The 23,337-nt window shown below is 53.0% G+C and overlaps 1 protein-coding gene across 4 annotated transcripts in view; it reads left to right on the top strand.

The window, feature by feature from the left end:
• PTPRU (protein tyrosine phosphatase receptor type U) overlaps positions 1-14,865 on the top strand; it is a 71,026-nt gene extending 56,161 nt beyond the window's left edge. For all 4 annotated transcript variants that reach the window (XM_080377913.1, XM_080377912.1, XM_080377915.1 and 1 more), the window contains 4 exons: positions 5,271-5,396; positions 7,682-7,839; positions 8,901-9,036; positions 11,679-14,865. In XM_080377913.1, the coding sequence (XP_080234039.1) occupies positions 5,271-5,396; positions 7,682-7,839; positions 8,901-9,036; positions 11,679-11,741 (483 nt within the window). In that variant the 3' untranslated portion in view covers positions 11,742-14,865. The remainder of the gene's footprint in view (positions 1-5,270; positions 5,397-7,681; positions 7,840-8,900; positions 9,037-11,678) is intronic.
• Positions 14,866-23,337: the final 8,472 nt, after the last annotated feature.

The following is a 23,337-nucleotide window of genomic DNA, read 5'->3' as shown; positions in this document are numbered from 1 at the left end:
TTCAATGAGGAATCTTATTGGATTTTTACATAAAATTAGCGTTACATACTCTTAATGGATGTCTGGAGAAGGCTTCATTAGCTGGTTTATTTTATGAGTTGAGATCAGATACTCGATGTAAATGACCCAAAACAGCAGTTGTACCATTCGTCACCAGGATGCAGATGGATGCGGCACCGGTACTGACTGGTGTGTAAATAAGCTGGTATTTATTTATATATATAAATATGCTGAGCACATGCAGAGCTATGGAGCGCGCCCACGCGTCCCTCCATGCTGAGCTAATGCCATGTGCTCCAAAGGACCTTTGTGGGGTGACATTGAGCAGACCCTGAGCATTGAGGGATGTCCTGGGATGACATCCTCCTTGTGGAGGTTTGCTGGGAGAGGAGGCAGAGCTGGCCCCAATGAGCTTCCAAGCTCGTATGCTGACTCCGAGGAGTCGCTTTGATATCAGGCTCATGTTTAATGAAGCCATCTGCCCGTGGACGCGCTGAAGTGAGCAAACTTGTGTGACCAGCATCGTTGGAAGGCCCCGTCCAGCACCAGCAGCTGGGACTGATTGGGCTGCCCAGAGCTTGATGATGGTGTTGTTCGAGTGATGATAGTGATGATGATGATGATGGTTGAGTGTTCCTGGGTAAGAACCAGGGGGAGGCCAACAAGGCAGATATCCTGGTGAGGGTCTGTTATGGACCACCCAACCAGGGTGAAGAGACTGATGAAACACTCTGTAAGGAGCTGGGAGAAGTCTCACGATCGCTAGCTCTTGTCCTCACGGGGGACTTCAACTTCCCAGATGTCTGCTGGAAATGCAATCCAGCGGAGAGGAAACAGCCCAGGAGGTTCCTGGAGCGTGTGGAAGAGACCTCCCTGACTCAGCTGCTGAGGGAGCCAGTGAGGGAAACATCCTGCTGGACCTGCTGTTTGCCAGAAGAGGAGAACTGGTGGGTGACGTGATGGTTGGAGGCTATCTGGGGCTCAGCAATCATGAAATTTAGATAAGAGTTTTTTGACTCTTGGAGCGGTAAGGAAGGGGATCAGCAGAACTGCTCCCTTGGACTCCCTGGGGGCAGACAGTGGCATCTGTAGGGACCTGGCTGACAGAGCCCCTTGGGGGGCCATCCCAAAGGCCAAGGGCTCCAGGAAGGCTGGACAGGCTTCAAGAAGGAAGTCTTTCTTCAAGGCACAGGATCAGGCCGTCCCCATGTGCTGAAAGACGAGCCAGTGGGAAAGACCAGCCTGGCTGAACAGAGAGCTTTGCCTGGAACTTAGGGAAGAAGAGGGCTTATGACACTGGGAAGAAGGGGCAGGTGACTCAGGAGGACAACAAGGATGTCATGAGGTTGGACAGGTTGAAAGTTAGAAGGGCCAAAGCCCAGCTAGAACTCAATCTGGTTACTGCCATAAAAGACAATAAAAAGTGTTTCTATAAATGCATTAGCAACAAACAAATGGCTAAGGAGAATCTCCGTGCTTTACTGGATGTGAGGAGAAACACGGTAACAAAGGAAACGGCCTCAAGCTGTGCCAGAGGAGAGTTAGGTTGGATATTAGGAAAAATTTCATCACCAAAAGGATTGTCAAGCACTGGAACAGGCTGCCCAGGGACGTGGTGGGGTCACCAACCCTGGGGGTCTTTAAAAGCTGTGTAGATGGTGGTGCTTAGGGATGCGGTTTACTTGATGGGCTTGGTGGTGTTTGGTTGATGGTTGGACTTGATGATCTTAAAGGTCTTGTCCAACCTAAATGTTTCTATGACTCTGTGACAGTCAGTGCAATAGCTGGACTGTGGCTGAGGGTCTTCCTGGAGAGCGTCGTGGGAAGGAAAGGTCCATCTTGTCATTGCTGGCTGCTGTTTAAGAGAATTTTTTTGATTGCACACTCCTATCAGTAGAAGATTTTTGAGCATACACCCCCCTCCAATATATGGGTATTTATTTATATATATTGCGTATATTTATAAACCATACGTACGTTCTCCTGTACTAATATATTAGGTACCCTGTAAGGTGTACACAGGCAGTATAAATTTACAAAGCAAGCAATAAAGATGAACAATATTTAGAGACATTTTTTTGTTTTAATGTATTAATGGTCAACCTCCCTTTTTGCTCTTGCTAAAAAAAAAATACCATTAATAACACCAGTATTTTATAGCAGGGGCTCTGTGATTGCCTACGCTTCATTAGTTTTGAAAACTTTGGTTTAGCACTTTGCGACAGAGCCATCGGAAGGGCTCATTCCAAGTCCAGTTTATTTTGATACTTGGTTTTAATGGCTGTCTCTGCTGAACAGAATTCCCCACGCAGATGTGGAGATGCAAATGGAAGAAGCGCATCGCCGGCTGTGCTTATTAAACCCCCGTACTTGCTTTTCAATCCATCCACTGCTTATGCAAAGGGTTTTCTTGGCTGGTAAATGGCCATCTGCCTGGTGTCAGCCTGTGTTGCTTTTGGGTTTTTTTTAGGAAATGCTTTTTCCATAGCATGAATTTATTTGAAAAAGCACTTTTTCAAAGTTACTTTTCTCACTTACTGTCCAAGCAGCACCTTCACCTTGAAAGGGCACCTTAAATTAGGTGTGTTTATTTTTTGGGCAAGATCAGCTAGGTAGCATGCTACTGAGAGCAACTGGTCATCAGCAAGTTTGCAACACTTGTCTTTTTGTAAAATAAAACTCCTTTAAGTTCGACAGCTCTTTTAAACCCTTTGCTGCAAGATAAGCAGCAAGTCTCCATGTGGGACGAGAGATTTTCGTGGGTGCTCCCTGTCCCATTACAACATGTTGTAAAAAAGTAATTTGGTGTTGAGAATCTACCTTCTCTGGATGAGAAAAAGATAAATAGAATGAAAATAAATAGAAGTTCAAATTTTTCCTTCCTGCATCTCGATGGATTGCCTCACATGTGCCACTGTGGAGACCACTGCCTTAGGAAATCTGAGTGAGGAATGACGTGGGTATTCACCGCTGGAGACAGTGTTACAAGCCCAGAAGTCTTCAACACCTGGTTCGGTACAAGTGACATCCCCCTCTCTGGATTAGCCCTTGTGACATTTGCGACTTCATCGGGAATGTTTCTGTCCATGAGCCTTGCTGTATGCGTCCAGAGGAGTGAAGAGAGCTGGTGCTGGGGCTGGGGGCCATGTCCTCTGGGGAGCGGAGGAGGACCCTGGGCTTGTCTGGTTTGGAGAGAAGAAGGCTGGAGGCAACCTCATTGCTCTCTACAGCATCAGGGGAGGGTCAGAGCAGGCATTAGGAAGCATTTCTTTACCGAGAGGGTGGTCAAACCCTGGAACAGGCTTTCTGGAGGGGTGGGTGATGCCCCATGCCTGTCATTTGGACCATGCCCTTAATGGGATGCTTTAACCCTTGGTCAGCCCTGAATTGTTCAGGCAGTTGGGCCAGATGCTGGACCCTTGTGGGGCCCTTCCGAAGGAACTGTTCCGTTCTGTTTTCAGTGCCAGCCCCTCTGCAGGGCGGTGTGACTGAAGGTGTGAGAAGGGGACTCTGGTGATGGCTGTGCCTCTCTGTGCCTCTGCAAGCCCGGAGCAGAGGGTGTTGGTGCAGACCCAGCACCCAAGGGTGGCTCTGTCATGGGCGAGCAGGCTCTCTGGTCCCAGCAAGGTCCCACCCTTGGCACGTTGCTGCATTGAGCCCTGGCTGGCAGCGGGGGCTGCCCGGAGCCTTGCGGGCTTTGCTCCCGACAGGACAGACCTGCCTGGCTTCCCCGCGTGCAGCGTTGGAGGTGGGAGGGTGGAAGGGCTCTGCCAGCAGGGTGGCTACGGAGGAGAGCAGCTGCCTTGCCCCAGCAGTGGGCAGGTCCAGCTAGGGCAGGGTGACCGATGCTCGCTCCCACCTGTGTTTTTCATCTGGATTCATGTTTACCCTCGTGTGCACCGAGATACCTGCTAGGGACCAAGTGCCCCCTCAAAAACCCAGCCCTGCAGCAGTGCCACCGTCTGACTGTCCCTCCCTCTGCCTCCCATCTGCAGCACAGACATCAGCCACCAGCCGAGCCCAGCTGCAGTGGACCACGGCGGGGAAGGAGACGGCAAAACTGATTTAATTCCTCTCTCTCTTATCCTGTTCTTTCATTCCATAGTCCAGTAATGCCCTTCAGCCTCGCAGGAGCTCACCGCTCCTGTGCCATCCTCGCCCAGGTCCCCATCCCCTGCAGTGGCCGCTGTCCCCTGGCACGGTCTGACGGGGCTCTGCTATTTTTCTTCATTAGTCAGCCCTCCCTCTCTCTCTGGATGTCTATTCTTCAGGGATGTCTGTGTTAGAATATTTAGCTGGATCTTAAATGTTTACCAGTTTAGGACCAACAGGTAATAAATCAGCCTTTATAGCAGGCAGCTCTGAAAGGTGACTTGGAGGGTATATCCCTCACTTGAACTTGTGTCTTGCTGAAGGAATTTTTAATATCCAAATTATAGTTCTGAGTCTAGAAGGCTTGGAGATTGTGGAGATTTATGGCCCCTATTAATAACCAATTATTTCTCAAAGACATTTGCCATGCAGTTAGGCCCAAGCCGTTAGATGACCTGAAATGGTAAATGCCCTGTTAAAGTGCGGTGACAAATATCATATATTTTGTGTCGATGCTGGTTTCCCAGCTGTCATGGTGTAAAAACAATCGCATCCGTGACCCTTGGACCAAGCCATCCATCAGTGCCGTGCTGGACACACGGCGGCGGAGCAGGAGTCACTCCCCAGCCCTTTGCTGGGCTGCAGCCTGGGGTGGCTTTGGCTTGGTGGGATGTTCTGGCCATGGGGCGAGGGTCTCTGTCACCCCACGTTGCTGTTGCTGATGGCAGAGCAGCTTCTAAAGCCAGTGGGGTTCCAGGGTGGACTTGGAGCAGCCAAGCCCTGCTCCGTCATTGTGCAGGGTCAGGTCTCTGCTTGCTGGGGCAGGGTCCATCCTGCACCATTCTGGACCACCAAGGTCCATCTCCAGGAGCATCAGCTGTTCTGTTCGTGCAGTGGGGAGAGGGCTATGTGGATCCTGGGGGGTGGACCTGACCTTTCAGCTTTGATCCCACAACAAGCTGAAGGATCCTCCATCCATCAGTGTGCCATGGGTCCTGAGTGAGCAACAGCATCATGGGTCCAGTGTCCCATCTTGGGGCCACCCCCTGTGCCAACAGCCCCTCGGTGTCCGGTACCAACTGCTCTGTTCCACTCCACGTTGCCTGTGATGCATGATGCCATTTCCCCGTGTCCCTGTACGCGTTCCCAGTCCTGGTGAGCTGTTCTTCTCTCCGCAGCCCTGTTTGCAGTACTGGCCTGAGCCGGGGCTCCAGCAGTACGGCCCCATGGAGGTGGAGTACGTTTCCGGAGCGGCGGATGAGGACATTGTGTCCCGTCTCTTCCGAGTCCAGAACATCACACGGGTGAGGGTCTCTCCTCTGGCTTCGTGTCAGTGAAGGGTGGTTGGGGGGCTCCGTGCATGCCTGTGTGTGCGCCCAGGTGCCCCCCAGGCATCTCCCAGTGCAGGGGTCAGGGCTGGGGGAGCGCCTGTGCAGGGGGTGGATCGCTTTTGTCAGCCTCTGCATTGAGGAAGAGCTGCTTTATGTGAACAGAGACCTTTGGAGAGCCAAAAGGATGATACAGCTAGTGAGGCCACGCTGTCCCAGAGCTTGTCATTGCTTGGCCGAGTAATTTTCCATATAAACTGACTGAGTGGTGCTGTAGATGCTGGTGTCTTCTGCAGCCCAGCCCAGCTCCTCCAGAGGATGCAGGCCCAGCCTTCCTCGTGGCAGAATGGTGGCTGTAAAATTGTCGTTGGCTCCATCCAACCTTTCCGGAGTTCACAGCTCCCTGCGGGATTTTAGATAACTCTGTAAGAAGACTTTTCTCATCCTGCCTGGAGGTCCATCTCTGCCCTGCCACGTACATATCACAGGATGGAGACTCCCCACATGGGCACGGCAGCTCCCCGGGGACCAGCAGAGACCTTTTTCTGCAGGGCGAGAAGATCCACGCGGGTTTTCACCTGTTGTCCTTGCTGCATTGGCGCTTGGCTGGTTCAGCTTGCCTTCGAACAAGGAGAAACGTAGTGCAAGCGGGAAGGGACAGCGATGAACAGCGCACCTGGGCGTAGAATATGCAGAAAAGAAAGCTGGTTTAACTGCAAAAGCCAGATGGGAAGAGGCGGCATTCTTGAGATCCTTAAATCTCCCAAGGGTTGCCAAGAGGCTGAGCCCAGCGTCCTACTGGAGGTCACTGGGCAGATGGGAATTAGAGAGCTTGGAAGAGAGTGTACGGCTTGGCTGGTGGCCTGGCTGGGAAGGGCGCTTTGGCCCGGGACCTGGGGTCAGAGAAGATAAATCCTGATTATCTGGACTCTTAAAACAAAGAAGGTTTTGGTTTGAGCTCCCAGTGGGAGCATCTGGCATTTCCTGGGTGTCAACATAAAAAAAAAATGTGCTTTGCTCTCAGGTGGTAGAACATAACTCTGTGCTAAATTAAAATGCAGTGCGAGTGAAATCTCTGCATCTAAGAAGAGACTTCCCCAGGGAGCAGATCGCTGGAGGAGTGCTGGTAAACGTCTGGAGCCGCTTCTTGACAAGTCTCGCTGTCTGGAGGGGAGCTGGGCGTTGTGGGGTGTCAGAAGTCCTCCAGAGCCAGACAGAGCTTTCACCTGAGCTTCAGAACGCATCCCAGAGCTTTCCTTCACGGCTGTCAGAGGGGGTTTTCTCCTGTTTAACTTCACTTTTTTGTTTCACCTTTTCCCTCTGTCTTCCTGGCTTCCAGCTGGAAGCAGCGACAAGCCCGGGGAGGTCAGCCCGTCCCAGCCACATCACCGACTCCCGAAAAGGTTCAGGGAAGCCCCCGTGCGGGTGGGGTGTGCTGGTTGGAGTGGGCACCAAATGCCCTCGATGCCCTCCCCAGGCGGGACTCCCTGCAGAGCCACGGGAACGCCTGCTGGCTGGAGGTGCTTTGGTGCTCATCCTGCTCATCAGGCATCTGAAACTGGGTGGATGGAGCCCTCCAGAGCTGAGGATCCCCCATTTGCATCCTTTTCTCCTTCAACGCTCCTGACATGCGTGCCACGAAGCCCTGAGATGCGGCTGGGGTGTGTGACCTGTGGTTTCATCCCATCAGGTACTTCTGGTGCCCTGAGCACTTTGGAGCAAGAGCCCCACATCTGCCTGGCTAAAGCCTGGCCTCATTTAGCTTTACGGACGTAATTTTCCTCCTGGAGCCTGCTAACCAGATTAGGTTTCAAAACTAACCAGATTACCAGGGTATTAAGGCGTACTTCCACCGCTTCCCGCCTCTGTGGTTGGCAGCTTCTCATCAGCCTCCTGGTTTAGAGCAAACACAACAAAACCACATCGCCTGGGAACTTCTGCGTGCAAGACGAGGATGTGATGGAGAAGCCTTGGGGAGGCTAAGGGGTCTGGTAACAGGGCTTGGGTGACAGACAGCCCAAGATGCTGTCAGTTAGGATAAACCGTGTCAGTGGAGCTTCCCCTGGGTGGGATGGGGAGGTGGAACAAGTGCGAGCTGCAGAGGAAAGGGCTGAACCACCATCTTAAAGCATCGGGAAAGGGTTTTCCTCTCTTCCTCTACTATCGATGCGTGGCAAACCTCTCTTGTCCTCCATCACACCTCCAGTGGAGGCAAATGAGGGCAGACCATGGGTTCAAGCTGATGAGGTTTGTTTTTCTAGTTGCAGGAGGGGCACCTGATGGTCCGACACTTCCAGTACCTGCGGTGGTCGGCATATCGGGACACCCCAGACTCCAAGAAGTCCTTCTTGCACCTCCTGGCCCAAGTGGAGAGGTGGCAGAAAGAAAGCGGCGATGGCAGGACCGTGGTGCACTGCCTGTGAGTGTCAGCTGGGGAGGAGCGGGCTGTGGTGGGGGGGGAGATGCCACCAGTTTACCTGTCCACAGTTCTTGGAAATCCTCTAAAAAAGCCCTCACCGGGATGGCTTTGTCCCCAGATAGTGCTGCCTCTCCCACAACGTGGGTTTTGGGTGAGGCACCTTGTGGTCACCATGTCAAACCTGCTCCCCGAGATGGATGCTCAGCAGCCCTGCCATTCACACCAGCGCCTGCCTTGCAGCGGATCCCAGCCCCCTCACCACATCCCGTGCGTGACGGGCTCCAAAGGGATGTGGCAGGAGCTGTGCAGCTCCCACCGCTTGCTTCTCATCGAGGTGGACGTGCTCTTCATCCCCCTCCTCCCAGCTGGGCTGGGCTCACACACACCCCCCCGTGCATGCTCTCCTCGAATGGGACCTAGCATGTTCGCAGATTGGTACAGACAGCAGGAGAGCCTTTAATCAAAAATTAATTAACAGCCTCGTCCGTCTTCATTAAGGGAAGGATAATTTGAGAACGTGCTTTTACAACACTGGCACCATGTTCTCTCCTCCCCTCCCCGCTCCCCTTTGCTGCCAGGGATCAGACGTGGTGGTGCGGGATGGTTTCAGCCCAGGATGGGGGAGGCATCCAGCGAGCTGTGTGCTGGGTCAGACCTTCCTCCAGCCAGCGCTACCCAACAGCTCACCAGCCCAGGGTCACCCTGCAGATGCAAGAGGATGGTAGAGGGTCACAGTGGTTTCCTCAAGGTCACATGAGGAATTGGTCCATGGCAGGGCTGGAAACTGAGTCCAGATGTCCAAGACCCAGCCTTGATGGTCCAAAAAGGTGTTTTCATGCTCTGTTGTGGCTCTTGTGGGGACTGGAGGGCAGGATCACAGCTCCTGCAGCCACGTGGCTCTGTTTCAGGTCCTCCAGTTTGGAAGGTCTGTGGGGTACGAGCCTCTGCTCTGGAACATCTCCTGGGATGCAGGGGTGGGTAGAGGAAGGAGAAATTAGAGGGAGCAGGAAGATGCTCTAATGCCACCTTCTCACCACTGACACGTGTGTTTCTCCCACCAGGAACGGAGGTGGCCGGAGCGGCACATTCTGTGCCTCCACCATGATCCTGGAGATGATCAAGTGTCACAACATGGCAGATGTTTTCTATGCTGCAAAGACCCTCCGCAACTACAAGCCAAACATGGTAGAGACCTTGGTAAGCAGCAGGCACCGCCAGCGTCCGCCCTGGCTGCCGGTGCATCCCTCCAGCAGAGGGGAGAGGTGCTGGGGGATGCCCACCTCCCAGAAGACCTCCTTTTCCATCCCAAATCCTAATTCGCGTTACGGGCATCCTCATGCAGAATGTGTCTCGGGGAGTGTGCCAGCACCGTGCCGCGGGCTGGGGCGGGCGGGGAGGTGAGACAGCAGCTCTTGAAAGCAGCCTTGGGCTTGCCTTCATCTCGCTGTGCCGACATGCCCTTGGTGTCGGCGCCGGGCTTGTTGGCAGTCCTTCCCAGGGGTAATAAGGCAGGTTCACATTAATTCACAGGATGTAATTGTAGTTCTTTGGAGGGTTTGTGGTGCCGAGAGCTCTGAGGTGAAGTCAGACAAATTCCTGTTGGAAATACAAAAGGGAACTCTATTTTGAGTGAAATTAATTAGTGGACAAGCTGCTGGGAGCAGCAATGGACTCACATTTCACGGTGAGGAGGCTGGAGGTGGCAGCGGGTCAGGGTGAAAAGCCCGTGCCCTATTTCAGGCCCTCAATCAGGGGACAGGGGATGAAGCAGATGCGTGGTCATCCCCGTGGTGGAGAAATCCAGGTGCCTCATAATATTTTAAAAGCAGATCAGCTGGAAACGTTTACCCTATTTGGATTTAAAATCCCTAAGTTACAAAATGAAATGGTTTCGAGGAGGGGATGTGATTTGCATTAGGAATTAAAGTGGAGGAGAAGGTGAGGGAGGAATGGATGCAGATAATGGAAAGATGATGTGACAAGCATGAAGCCACCAGGACCCATTGGGCTAAATTGCAAAGGTATTAAAAAAAGGCAACGTTTCACATCAGGGCACAAGCATCCTCCAGCCTCAAATGAACCTGAACCGTCTATTCTGGGAATCCCAATCTACTGGAGTCACTGGGGGGCCAGATCCTCGCCTGGTATAAAGAGCCACAGCCCAGCAGAGAGCAGCCAGCACGTAGCAGTTTCCTGTTGCCTGTGCATCCTCCTCCTCTGTTTGCCTGTGGGCTTTATTTTTATATGATGATAAATGAAAGCAATCCCTTTTCTTAATCTAGAAAGCATTATGTGCTTTTAATCTAAGCTGTCGCAGCTTCCTTGCTTTGAAGCCCTTCCCCGCTGCCCACTCCCTGAGCAGCTGCCCACCTGTGTGGGGAATAACAGGATTTTCATGCTGGTGGTCAAGCTGCAATCCTTGTGCTGCTGCTGGGGATTTGGGGAGATAAGCTCTCCCCTTTCCCTCCCTGCTGTTGCACCTGGAATGCTCCCACCTGATGTCCCAGCACTTGCAGCAGCATCAGAAACTTGATATAGTTGGTTTCTTTTCCCCGCTCTGGCTGGTTTTGCTTGTTGGATGCTCCGAGGAGCAACATCTCATGCGGATGGTCACTTCCAAGGTCTGAGCTCCACTGCAGTTTTCTGGGCTGCGAGTTGTACGAGGACAGGAGAGCACAAGAACAGATCACGTAAAGGAGCCCAAGGATGGATGAGGCTGCCTTCGCAAGCCCGATTTCAGTGATTTTTTTGCTATAAAACCAGGAACCGGGCACACGGGGCTTTCCCTTTGTGCAGCTGGGGAGCCAGCTAGAGGGAGAGCAAAGGATGGGAAGATGCTGACACAGTCCGTAGCTGTCTTGGGAAAGGGGAAGGGTGGCAGAGCGAGCCTGGTCCTGCTGCAGGATCGGAGACGAGCTTTCCCACTTGCACCCCTTGGCTCTAGCTCAGCCATTGCAGGCAGGTCAGACTTTGACCTGAGCACCAAAATGCTCATTTGTTTGGCATTTCCCTTGGAAAATTTGGATTTTTGGAAGTGAGAGCTGCCGGGACTTTCCTTTGCATCTCTATCCTCCCGCCCATGCAAAGCAAACGCCCAGACCAAATTCCTGCTAGGGATGGAAAATGGCATTTTTTTAATCTGCAGCAAGAGAATTTGTGCTGAGGAATGTCCTGGCAGCCAGGGCAGGGTGTCTCCGGTAATCCCGCAGCTGGACCATGGGTGCTTGCCTGGACATGCTTCCTGTTAGCAGCCTCTGCTGAACTCAGAAATAAAAACTCCCCTTGATATCATGCCTGGGATTTTATTTCAGACGCCTCTGACCCCAGAGCCCATCATTCCCACAGCTCTGCCACCATCAGGTTAACGCGTGTCAGTCGCTGTGTGTGGGGGGTCATGGTCGGACATGGGTGAGGCTGGTCGGTGGAGCCCTGCACTGGTGCTGCCCGGTTTGTACCCTGGTGCAGTGAATAAACCATATTTCCGCGGGAAGGGGAAATCGCAGTCCTTGTCTGTCCTTCGGGGGAGGCAAAGGTGCCATGTGCCCCAGAAATGCAGGAAATCCGGCGCGTGCGGTGCCTTTGGATCCGGAGGATGGTTCATCCCCCCTCCCCAGCAACGGGTGTCGTTTGCCAGAAACAGATTTTCTCCTGGCTTTTGCTTCAGCGGGGCTGTCAGAGGGGCCAAGAGGGGGAGGCAGCCCCCAGCGAGGGGTGACGCCTGTGTTCATCCCATAGGAGCCCCCCATAGGCTTTTCCTTAGGGCTGTGGAATTGAGTAGGGGTAGTTTTGGGAGCTCGTTTGCTCTGAGTCATAGCGTCCTCTCTTCTCTCTCCAAACAGGAGCAGTATCATTTCTGCTACGACATAGCACTGGAATATCTGGAGTCCCTGGAGACCAGATAGCACCTTGCCCGGTGAGGGGCGGCAAGGGCTTGCGCAGGGGTCATGCCAACTGTGCATTTCGCACTCAGATGTTGTGTTAGTGCTGACGATGAGGAGGGAAGCAGCAAAGGACCCAATGAGAAAACCCATCAGATCAAGAAAAACGCAAGGATGTGGGGATGTGTCAGCTGCTCCCCATCTTCATCCTCCGCTCTCCATCTTTTCTTCCTGCCCCGAGCGTGTCCGAGTGGCCACAGGATGGATGTCACAACTCGTCCAGTCCCTGCATTGCTTTGAGTCACGGCCGTGGGTCGGTGTGTGCAGGATGTGGCCCTGCGGTGCTGCCTGGGCATCTCTAAAGCAGCTGGAGAGGAGGCCAGGGAGGGGAGGAGGAGGACAGAAGGAGCCAAGGCCATTTCCCAGCAGGGAAGGATGGATATTTGGAGAAGAGATGTTGCTTTTTCAATTGTGCGTGGAATTGGAGCTGCTCTTCCGAGGAGCCCAGACGGCTGCTGGCAGGTTTTGCCTGAGAGGAGCTCTTGAGTTTCTGCCCGTTCACACCATGAGTTTGATCTTCGCTTTTTTTAGTTCTGTGAGTTGTGACCCTTTGTGTATCCAGCCCTGGACAGAGCAGGGATGGGGGGTGGGAGGTGGGCGGGCAGGGCTTAGTGGCTGCCTGGGCTCAGGCTGCGGGGTGGGGGGCACTGGGCAGGCAATGTCCCTCTGCAGGGACCGACCCAGAGCCCTCCTGGTGCCTTTGCAAGGTTTTCAAGTGATGGTTCCCCGGCATCTCCACACCATCTTCTCCATCTGTAGCAATTAATTCCTCCTGGGCTGACCCAAAGGCACCAGCCCACAAGTCTGTTTTTAACCCTTCCCTTGTGCATTTGCATTGCTGCATATGAGACCACCTTCGGCGCCCAGAAGTAAAATCCTCAGTGTTTGGGTCCATCCCATGTGGCTCCTGGATGCCACCCGGGGCAGTTGTCCATCGATGCTGCTCAGCTTTTGCTGGGGCTGGTGAGGCGGGACGGTGGGTTTGGTGATGGGTTTGGTGATGGCGTTGTTGCGGGGCAAGCCGTGCTGAAGCCCAGAGCCATGGCAGCTCTTCAGGGCTGGGCACGGGGAGGTCCCCATGCCCCTGGTGCCACCCAGGCAGGGACAAGCATATGGGGCTGGTGATTGAAGGTACCTGATACTTTCTTGGCTTCATCCTGCTGCAGGCGGGTGTGAGATGTCACTTTTTCTGATGTGATTATTACAGGGGTTTTTGCTTACAGCCTGGTTGTAATAAAGCTGCGGTCAGGGTTTTCTCTCCCTGCAAATGGCCTCAAGAAGGCGCAGCCAGAGGGATGCAGGTCTGGGGTCTGCTTTGGAGACTCGAGGAACCAAGAGGAGGTTGCTTCTGTGTTGAGGGCCGGACAGAACCCTTCAGAGTCATTTTTTGGGGGGATGGAGCAGAACAGATGAGAAATGGTCCTCAATACGCTGGAGGTTGCATGTGGGAACCCCATCCTTCATCCTGTCCCACATCCTTCATCCCCCCATCCTCCATGCTCCCCATCCATCAGCCCCATGTGCCTGGGGCAGGGAAGCTTCCCCGCCCTGCTTGCTTGGAGGCTGGGGTCCCTCTCCCCAGGGAGTTGTGTTTGGATCCGTACCACGAAAGCTTTCTTTGGAAGACACCGTTTGGCTGGACCGAGCTGCAGCATGAAGGCTGCAGAGCCAAAATGGCTGTGCCCTGTGTGAGCAAACCCAGAGGTATTTCTATCCACCATCCACCTTCCAAGGGTGGAGGAGAGCAAGGAGATAAATCTTTGCCCTCTCTTCACCCCGGAGGATGTTCCCCTCGCTGCCTTGCAAACGCCCAGGCGTGGCGATGGGGATTTCATCAGCATCAGGAGGTTTTGCCCAGACACTTGGCTTTCCCCTGTGCTCACCGAGTGATCCACATGGCCTGACAGTAACTTAATGCAAGGGCTATACATCATTATTGCCCTTCTTCCCATGCGTGCCATGTGCCCATTCTGTCTGGTGACCAAATAGTCTTTTTATCCCACCGGAGCCTGCAAAATGGTCCAGTTACACCAGTACCTGGTAACACCAGTACTCTCCTTGCAAGCCTTGATTTAGAGTAGATCAGTGTCCTTCTCCCAGTCTTCATCTCTCTGTAGACGTGTCCATGCTGTCCCAGGGCGCTGCAGGGAAGGTGCTGTGTGGTGGGTGCAGAGAGGTCCCAGGGTGCAGAATTTTTTTGGTTCTGTATGAAAATGGCTGAGCTGAGCCTCTGAAATTCCTGGGAATGGGATGATGTTGGCAGTGTTCAGCCCTGGAGCCTGGAGGGATGCTGCTGCTTCATCCCAGACCCTGCGGGAGCCTAGACCACCTGCATCCTATCTCTGGTCCAGAGGGAGGGAGCATCCTGCAGTGCTTCACAGGTAAAGTGTTGACAGAAAGAAGAAAAAGGAAAATTGAAAAACCCCATTTAGTCCTAAAGACACAGCAGAGACTGGAAGAGTTGTATATATGTTTTAAAAGCAAGATTATTTTTTTTTTTTTATATCTCCTTGCTGGACGTCTCTGGGTTTTTAGGGCATCTTTTATGAAGGGCAGACTTTGAAATCTAAGTGCTGCAAAAGCTAACTGATCTCCAGCTCCTACTGAGATGCTCACATGACATGAGGCAAGGACATCCTGTACATAGAAATATATATATAGAAATATATATAAAAAATATAAATACTGTTCTTAAGATGGATAATGTTTATTGGTATTACAGATTGGAGTGGTGCTTTTTTTAAAAAATAAACCCAAAACAACGAGAAAAAAATAAAAAATTTAAACCCCAAGAAAAACACCACATCGGAAAGATTTTGTCTATATGCAGAAAAAAGTGACCCCAAAAGCTGGCAGTATCCAAGAGCTGCTGCTGAAGGGACTGGTACCATGGGGCAGCCCCACCATGGGGGAGGACAGTACGGTGGGACCAAGGGAGGGATGGCGAAGGAGGGACACATCTGATGTGGATTGTACCACGCACATCCAGCTGTTGTCAACTGTTTTTTTTTTTTATTTAATTATTATTATTTTTGGCTTTCTTTCCTTTTAAGAAAATCAGTTGCATAAATAAATGTTCCAAATTTGTGATGGCCTCTGGATTTCTTTCGCTGGCTCTGGTCTGGGAGCTGTGATGCAGGGAGCCCTGATGCGGGTACCCACCAGCCAGCTTGCAGAAGAGATCTTCGTAGCGGCTGTGTCTTGCTGTTCAGGGGTGTTTTGGGGGAGTACCTTTGCAGGGCCAAATTCCAGGACTGCCAAATCTTCACAGCACAGAGGAGCCGTGTTCGCCCGTCACCACGCAGAGGAGATGATGGGGTTGCTTGGTGCTGGTGGAGCTTTGTTGTGGGTTTCCTCCTAATACCAGCGCGGTGAGAGCTTGGGCTGGGCGAGTTCTGCCAGCCAACCTCGATGCCCACAGCTTCATGCGACACTTCTGATGGAATTTTTCCATTGGTGGAAAAGGTGTTACGGAGGAAGAAGAAACTTTCAGTGCATTTCCCAGCTGGAAAATGAAACCCTATTGTAAGAGAAGCCTTCAGGAGAAGAAAGCTCCCGCATTGTCTTCGGTGATTTATTTATTACAAAGCAGCCTTTAGTTAAATGTGTTGTGATATTAAACACTTCCAGTAACACTTGAGTCTTAATTTAATGGAGACCAAGGGGAAAAAAAAAAAACCAATTTACTTGTCAGGACTGTTTTTCATCTTTAATTAAGGTTTGTGAAGGATACAGTAATTACATTTTACCAATAAATAATGAAAAGGGGGATAATGCAAATTAAAGTCAAGAACTGCACTTGGGAAGGGCTCTGGGGGTCAGCCCTTGGCAGGGGTGTCCCTGGGGGTGAGCTTGTCCCCAAGTCCCGCGGTGCCATCCCACAGAGCAGGGTGGCCTCAAGCAGTGGCAGTGCCCCAGGTAACAAGGAGCAGGAGCTGGGCTGGCCCCTGCAGCCTCCGGTGCCCTGTTCCCTGGTGGGGGTGGGGAGGTTGGGCACGTCAGCCCCTGCTCGGGGAAGGGGCTCCATGCTGGAGCAGCTTCTGGAGCCCCCAAGCCATCAGCGATATCCCACTGCTGCCTATTCCTTTCCCTTCCCACTTGCTATCCATGGGGATGACTGCGTGCAAAAAAGCCCACCCTGAAACCAAGCGAACTGGAAAGCATCTGATACATTCACATCGCTGAAAAAGTGAAGAGAAGGAGAGGGTTCTGCACGGTTACCGCTGTGTGGCTCCGAGTGTCCAGCTTCCCCGGCTGCCCTGCAGCAGCCTGGCCCCAGGGCACACAGCTGGGCTGGCCACTGGCTTGGTGGCTCTTCCATCTTTGGTGCCTGGTCACTCTCCTCCCTGTGGTCCCCTGCCCGCCGGAGCTGGAGCCTTGGTCTTCCCAAGCTGTGTTTCAGCCACAGCTCATGGGGCACTCGCTGTCGCCGGCTGCTAATGATGAAAAAAACCTTTCCCCCTGGTTTTATGAAAGCCATCATTCCATCGGCTGGTCCGTAATGAAGAGAGAAACAGCAGCTGCTCCCTGGGGCCCTGCTCCACCATGGATTGCCCCTTCTCTGCTGTGCCCCATTAAGGTAAAAAAATCAGCTGTTTCTGTGGGGACGGGTGGTGGCGACCGGGTTTTGTGGCTCTCTGAGGCCCTGGGAGCTCGGTGAGGTGGGTGGCATCTCTTTCCTTCCTTGCTTCATCCCTGCAACATCTCGAAGAGGCATGGACAGCCCAAGAGAGCCAACAGGTAACTGGCACCATCCTGCGGAGCCGGGGCAGGACCACAAATCCAGGTGCCCATCCCATGGAGATGTCCCTCCTCTCCCAGCTCTGGTTCATCAGCACGTCCTGGTGAGTGACGTGTTGCGGGGTTAGCCTGAGGATGGGGGTGGGATGGAGGGAATTACCTCTTTTCCTGGTCTGCAGAGCCAAGAGTGCCTTGGCGTAGCTGCAGGTGCCCAGGTCTCTGCTGCTTTCTGCCAGGCATGGATGGATTAGAGCTACTTGAAAAGGAGCATATTGCATTTCAATAACTAATTCAAATACACTGTCCAATGCCCAACTTTTGGCCTTTGGGAATTACTTGCCAACTCAGCGCCTCCTTTGTGCTGTTATCTGCAGCATGCATGCCCTGGTAGAGCTGGTAATAATTTCCCTAAGCCAATGTCATGGTATTGTTGGAGGTGACCTGGATATTCTTGCTCCATTCACAGGCCTGTTCCTTAATCCGGGCTGACAGACAGTGCTGGATGTGCTGGGGGACCCCGGCTCCAGCCCACAGCTGGTGTCCTACGGTAGCTGCAGAGGTGGCAGGTGGGGACCTCTGTCTCCATCACCCCCAGTCTTCCCGCCCAGGAGGGCTGGCAATACTGGTGGATGCTCAGATCTGTCCTTCCCAACCCCACCGCAACCCTCCTGCCCTGCTGGCGTTCCCCATGCCATATCTCTGGCTATGGCCCTGTTTCTCACAGCAGCTACTTGTGTGCAAAGACCCAGCTATAGCGTGTGACGTCTGACGAAGTTGTGAGATGGAGAAAAGTGCTGATCTTCCTGGGGCAGGAGAAACCCAGGTTGCCCACCTTCTGCCTCTCTGGGTCAGCCAGTAATGGGGTGGATTGTTCCTCACATCAGCACTCCTCTCCTTGGGGCTGCAGGAAAAATGAATTTAAGGTACCACCCAAGGAATCTTTGGCTCATGAAGGTCTGTCTGCAAGCAGAGCCCCTGCAACCCCTGGAGAACCTGCAACCCAAGTACGTTTTTAGGGCATGGGGAGTGCTGGGATGGCACCCAGATCTCATCCACCCATTTTTGCGTGGAGCCACCTAGTAGTTATCAAGGGACATGGCCAAGGCAGCCGAAGGAATCATGGGCAGAGCAAGTGCTTCTTTTTCCCTCTTCTTCAGCCCTTCAGGTGAAGTGGTTCCCTTCCCGGCATGGGGGTCCTACCTGGGGCAGCCCACCCCTGTCCCTCTCAGCAGTTCATGGCCGTTCACCCTCTCGTTTTGCCTTGTTCCTTTTTATGTGGCATTTTAGAAGTTGTCTTGAGTCAAGGTTGAGAGCAAAAGCAGGGCTGGGGGAAGGGCGTGTTAAAACCCTCCAGATTAACCTTGGCAGATTAATTCATTAAAGCGAAACCCAAATTCAATTAGTTACAGTGGCCCGTTTATTGCCTGTGATGTATCTGCGAGGCCAAGTGCTGCCTGTGGCTCAGGATGGGCTGATCATCTCCATCCCCTCGCTGATCCTCAGACTCTAGAGACCCTGCTGAGCATCAGCGCTTCCCAAGCCTGTCTGGTGAGGCTGGACTGTGGACAAGCCTGTCACACTGCCACCCCCGAGGGCAGAGCCCCATGTCCCAGCCATGTCCCGGCCAGCTTTCCTTTGCAGATGAGCCCAACAGCCTGGATGGGTCGTGAACAATTGGTCCTGATGGCACCAAAATGTGGCCCTGGGCACAGGCGGACAGGCTGGGGGGTGTCTACTGCACGTTGTGCTCTGGGGCGTTCCTCAGGCTCCACATTGGGACATGTGTAAAAATTTTTAATTTTTAAGTTTATTTCTTACTTCTGTGCTCCCAGCAGCATCAAAGCCTGCCTCCAAAGCTGGGAGCTGGAGCGATCCAAATGGGCAAACTGGGATGCCACACCAGCCCCCCTGTCCAAAGTGCCACGTTTCACCTCCATAATTCAGTCTGTCCCGTGCAGATATCACCCGGTTTCACTTATGTTACAGCCTGGTTATTCCCAGCCCGTGGCCCTGGGGGTGTGTGCAGAGATGGAGAGCCCCCGCGTCCATCTGGAGCATGATCCTGAAATCCAGGAAAACCCCAGATCAGCCAGTGTTTCAGCAGTGCTGCTCATGGGGGCTGTGATGGGGAACCCCCTTGGGAAAAGCAAAAGGAAAACTCCCTTCTGCTAACATTATTGAAGGAAAAAAGAGCCCCCACACCCGATCATCTCTGTTTTAAGCCCAGGGTGATGCCTGATGACCTGTGCGGGTGGGGAGCGATGCCCACAGCAGCCTGGTCCGTGCTGGGGATTTATGTCCTTGCAGAGCAGCAGCTGTGGGAGCTGCAGCCTGGAGGAGGAGGGTGAGATATTTTGCCTTGATGTTTCCCCTACCTGCTGTTTTGGTTGTTAACACAGGGCTGCCTTAACCCCGCACAGCAACCAGCTGGGATTTCCCATTGGAAAAGTGTTTTGCTGGAAATGTTTTGCTCACCTCTTGGGCAGCTAAGAGCAGCTGGAGCCTGAAATACAAGCAAAAAGCAGGAGCAATTTGTGGTCATCATTGGTTTTATGGCAAGAACTACTGGTAAGGATCTTGCAAATTCTCCTCCTGCTGAAATCTCCCAAAATTTTTGATTTGCAGGAGGGAAAAAAGAAGAAAGACAACCCTGAAATTGAGCCATTTCCATGAAAAACCAAACCCTTGGGAGAAAACATGAGTTAGTACCAATGCTGCTTGGTTCATTTTTTGGGAAGAAGTATGTGGAGGGTCCCTGGGTGGGATTCCCTTGTGGGATGACTTGTCGCCACAGAAGCCCGGCTCTGCAGGGATGCTCATGGCACTTCTTCTGGGATGCACATGGGGAGCAGAGGCTGAAGAGCCACGTCCAGGGCTGTGCCAAGCTCCCCAGGCCCGTGCAGCAAACTGGTGGCACAGCCACCACGCTTTGCTGGAGACTCCCCATCTCTCCAGTGCTGCAAATGCAGCGGGGGAATTTATCTAAGTAGCCTTAACATACTGTAATCTATATGCTGATAGTGTCACCTCTAAATGTTCCATCAAAAGGCTCAATGGGAAGAATTTGTATTTAGAAATAAATATTTCCTCACGGTGTGCAAAATATCTAATCATGTATTTATCCTTAAGTACTTCCAAAAGTCAACATAATTATTCCAGTCCCATTAAGTTTAATTTGCAGTAAATTATGCATTTAGCTTTAAGTTGAGGTTGCTGGTTAGAGTCAAGATAAAGCTCTTGCTATTTATAAAGCAATATTTCAGCACGGATATAAAATACAAATGGTTGGACAAGAAAATCCTGCTCAGGAAGTTTGGGGAGAATTTCAAATAGGGAAGCTAACAAAAAGATCTGTAGAGTAAGTGTCTAATCACAGATGTGTAAGCACACTCAGTCAACTAAAATGAACTCCCAAACAGCTCACGGGGGCTCAGGCTGCCAAAAGAATTTTCTTCTGGCTAGAAAATCTGATATTTTTCTCAGGACGTAATTTTGAAAAACAAATTAATAATTTAACTTCCCTCTCAGTGTCTTTGAGGTTTACAGGACAGGGAAGGTATTCCTCCTGGAAGAGGCAGAACAGCTTTTATCTGTGATATGTCTGTGGTCTCGGATGTCCCTGCAGATTAATGGCAGCGGATAATTGATCTTCCCCACCCTGAGCAGCCCAAAGCCCTTTGAGTCAAAAGGAAACCTCTGACGGCCAGCGATGGGTGCTACCTCTGTCCTTCTATGTCAGCGGTTGCTGGTGGCGCATCTGCATGTGCTGGACCCATGTCTCCATGTGCTGGACCCATGTCTCCATGTGCCAGATCCTCTGCACTTGGGGGTTGATGGCCAAGTGACATCTTTCTATCCAGTCCCAGGAGGTGAAGAAAGTCATGGGAGGACTTTCAATCCCAAAGAGACCACGTTGGCAGTGCTGGTGGAGTGAAGAATTGCCCATTTGCTGGTGGGATGGAGGGTGGCCCCTCGGGTAAGGCGAGAGCAGAGGGGACCTGGGTCAGCTGCTTGGTTTTGTTGGTGATTCTTTGGGGTATTCTCAGGACAAGATCTCTCAGTGCTTCACCTCTCCCTTTCTAAAACGGGGATGACCTTGTCTGAGCTGGAATCAGTGAGCTGCTCCTCTGTGTGCAGCATCGCTGGGGAAGGGCGCCGGACAGTCCCCTGTATGGGGCAGAGCATCTCCTATCGCTGTCACCCTGGGGACAACGACCCTGCCTCCTCCTGCCGTCCCCTGCTCTGACAGAACTCTTGGCCAAGGACAGCACAGTGCTTAACAAAGCAGGACTTGCTCGGGGCGCCTGGAATGCTGTTGCTGCCCATCAAAAAGGGCTCAGCTGGCTGGTAAAGCTGCCAGATACCCAAAGAGGAGGAGGCACTCAGCCGTGGCTGAATTTCGAGCCTCTCTTGGGGGCAGTCAGAGATGAATGCGCCCAGAATTACCAAGGACGTTGGAAAAGGAGGGCCTGAAGCATCCCCACAGGGCTGCAGCCAGGTCAGCGGCAGGGTGAAACCCTCCCCGGCCGTCGGGAATGTGGTGTGCTGGGAGCCAAGAGGCTGATGCTGAAAAAATCAACGTGGCCCAAAGGAGCCGTGCCCACGGCAGTTGCATATTTAGATGACTTTTAGGAGGTTTTGCCTGCAGCACTGGGATTTTGGCTGAGTGCTGGGGGCTCGGGCACGTTTCTCCCCTGTGATGCGGTGGGAGGTGCAGAACAACGCCCCGTCCATCGGCCAGCCGAGCCCCCGTCCCCCCGCTGCCATCCCCCTGCCACTCAGCTGCCCTTTGCACTGATTTTTCCCTTCCCTGAAACTTTTTTTCACTACCATTTGAGTGGAAGTTTCCTGCAGCTCCCCCGGGGTGCCAGCGCTATTTTGTTTTCTAATTTGGAGCATGAAAAGGAGCGCTGTCTCCCCAGCACCCGGTGGGCCATGTACTTTGCTCCCTAGTCCTTTGCCCCCCCCGGCTCGAGCCCTGCCAGCGGGTGGGTTTGCAGGGCTGGCTTTGAACTTGGCTGCTTGTTCCCCGCTGGTCACAGTGTGGGTTCCTGGTGGCAGGCTGTTGGCAGAGCAATCATCCTCTAATGAAACAGCACGTGAGCACCCCGGGCAGCCCGTGTCGGTGCTGCTTATTGATCAAGCTTTCACCATTCTTAAATGGATGGTGTTTAAAAAGAAATAGGAAATACGGAGCAGCTCGTCTCTCCCTGCTCTGTGGGACACTTAATGAGGTTTGAAGAGGGATCAGCTGACTTGGCATCTTTGAGATTTTTGTTTTTATAAAATCAAAATTCATTAGAAGTGTCTGTCTGGGAACTAGGTCTCGTAGCCTGGGGTTTTCTTGCCAGGAACAGCAAGAAGTGTCTAGATCACAGCAGGGAGGCTGAAGTGGCTGCAGGAAGGGCTGGGGAGGGAGTGGGAGTCATAGAAGGATTTGGTTTGGAACAGACTGTAAAGACCATCCAGCTGCAGCCCCCTGCCCCGGCAGGGACACCCCCCACCAGCCCAGGGTGCTCCCAGCCCCGTCCAGCCTGGCCTTGGGCACTGCCGGGGATGGGGCACCCACAGCTGCTCGGGGCAGCCTGGGCCCAGTACCTCATCCAAATCTGCCCTCTTCCAGCTGAAAGCCATTCCCCCTTGCCCTATCGCTGCATGCCCGTGTAAAAAGCCCCTCTCCAGCTCTCCTGCCGGCTCCTTTAGGTTCTAGAAGCTGCTCTAAGGTCTCCCTGGAGTCTTCCCTTCTCCAAGCTGAACAGCCTCCTCAGCCTGTCCTCACAGCAGAGATGCTCCAGCCCCCGATCATCTCCACAGCCTCCTCTCCTGTGCTCAGCCCTGAGGACAGAGCCCTGGGAATAAACTGGGGCTCTGGCAAGGGCATCGATGAGGGGCTGTTGGGGTGGGATTCAGAAAGTTGTTGCTCCAAGGAAGGATTAGAAAGTCACAAGACAGTTTTGTCTGTGTAGAGCTGCATGGTTGTCCATCAGTGTGTCAGTCCCTGCTTCCCTCGGGCTCCCTTTCTCATGCGATCATGTCGATCTGCCAGCGAGTCTGGCATAGGGAGGAAGGCGAGGAAGATGAGGAAGGTGAGCTGGCCCCCAGCACCGACAGCTGGTGCAAATAGGACGGGAGGTGACTCAAGAAATGTTGTTTCACATGCAAACAGAGTTTCCTCAGGTGAAAATTCAGAAGGGAGGGAGAGGGGACCTGGCACTGCAGGAGCAGCAATGAGCTGCTCTCCCCTCTGGTTTAATGTGCCACATTTGGACTTGATATCAGTCTGCCAGTCTCGACGGCGATATACTGGCACCCGGCTTAATCTGCCCTGCGGAGGCTGGTTCTGGTGCCAGTCCCACGGCTGGGCTGGGACGGCTGCAGCACGGGAAGGCAGCCTGAAGCCTGTGCAGTGTCAGCTCCGATGGGGTATTTTTTCTTTGTAGGACATGCACTACTGCACCTGAAGAGCACCAGCTACCAAACTTCTTTTGTTGCATCCGTCGTGTCTGGTGTGACTCCCAGTGCTCCGGGATCCCGGCCCCATCCTCTGCCTGCAGCGGGGTGGGTACCGCTGGCAGCCGGGCTGCTGGGCTGTGAGGGGGTGGGCAGGAGGGGCTGGATCCTGCCGGAGGCAGAGCAGGGTCTTACAGCCGTGCTAACGGCCGGGTGGCTGCAGTGGCATCCAGATGCACCGTGCTGGAGGCAGCTGCTTTGCTAATTCACAGGGACCCGGGGCAGCTCACCCCGGGGAGGTGGAGGGACGTCAGGGGGTTGGGCAGGACCCTCCTCTGACACTGGGGCTTAAGCAGTGAAATGTAAAAAC

This window comes from Falco punctatus, assembly GCF_963210335.1.
Source record: "Falco punctatus genome assembly, chromosome: 3".
In the NCBI taxonomy this organism is placed as follows: domain Eukaryota; kingdom Metazoa; phylum Chordata; class Aves; order Falconiformes; family Falconidae; genus Falco; species Falco punctatus.
The sequence above is the reverse complement of the archived record's forward strand: the minus strand, read 5'-3'. Positions and strand labels throughout refer to the sequence as shown.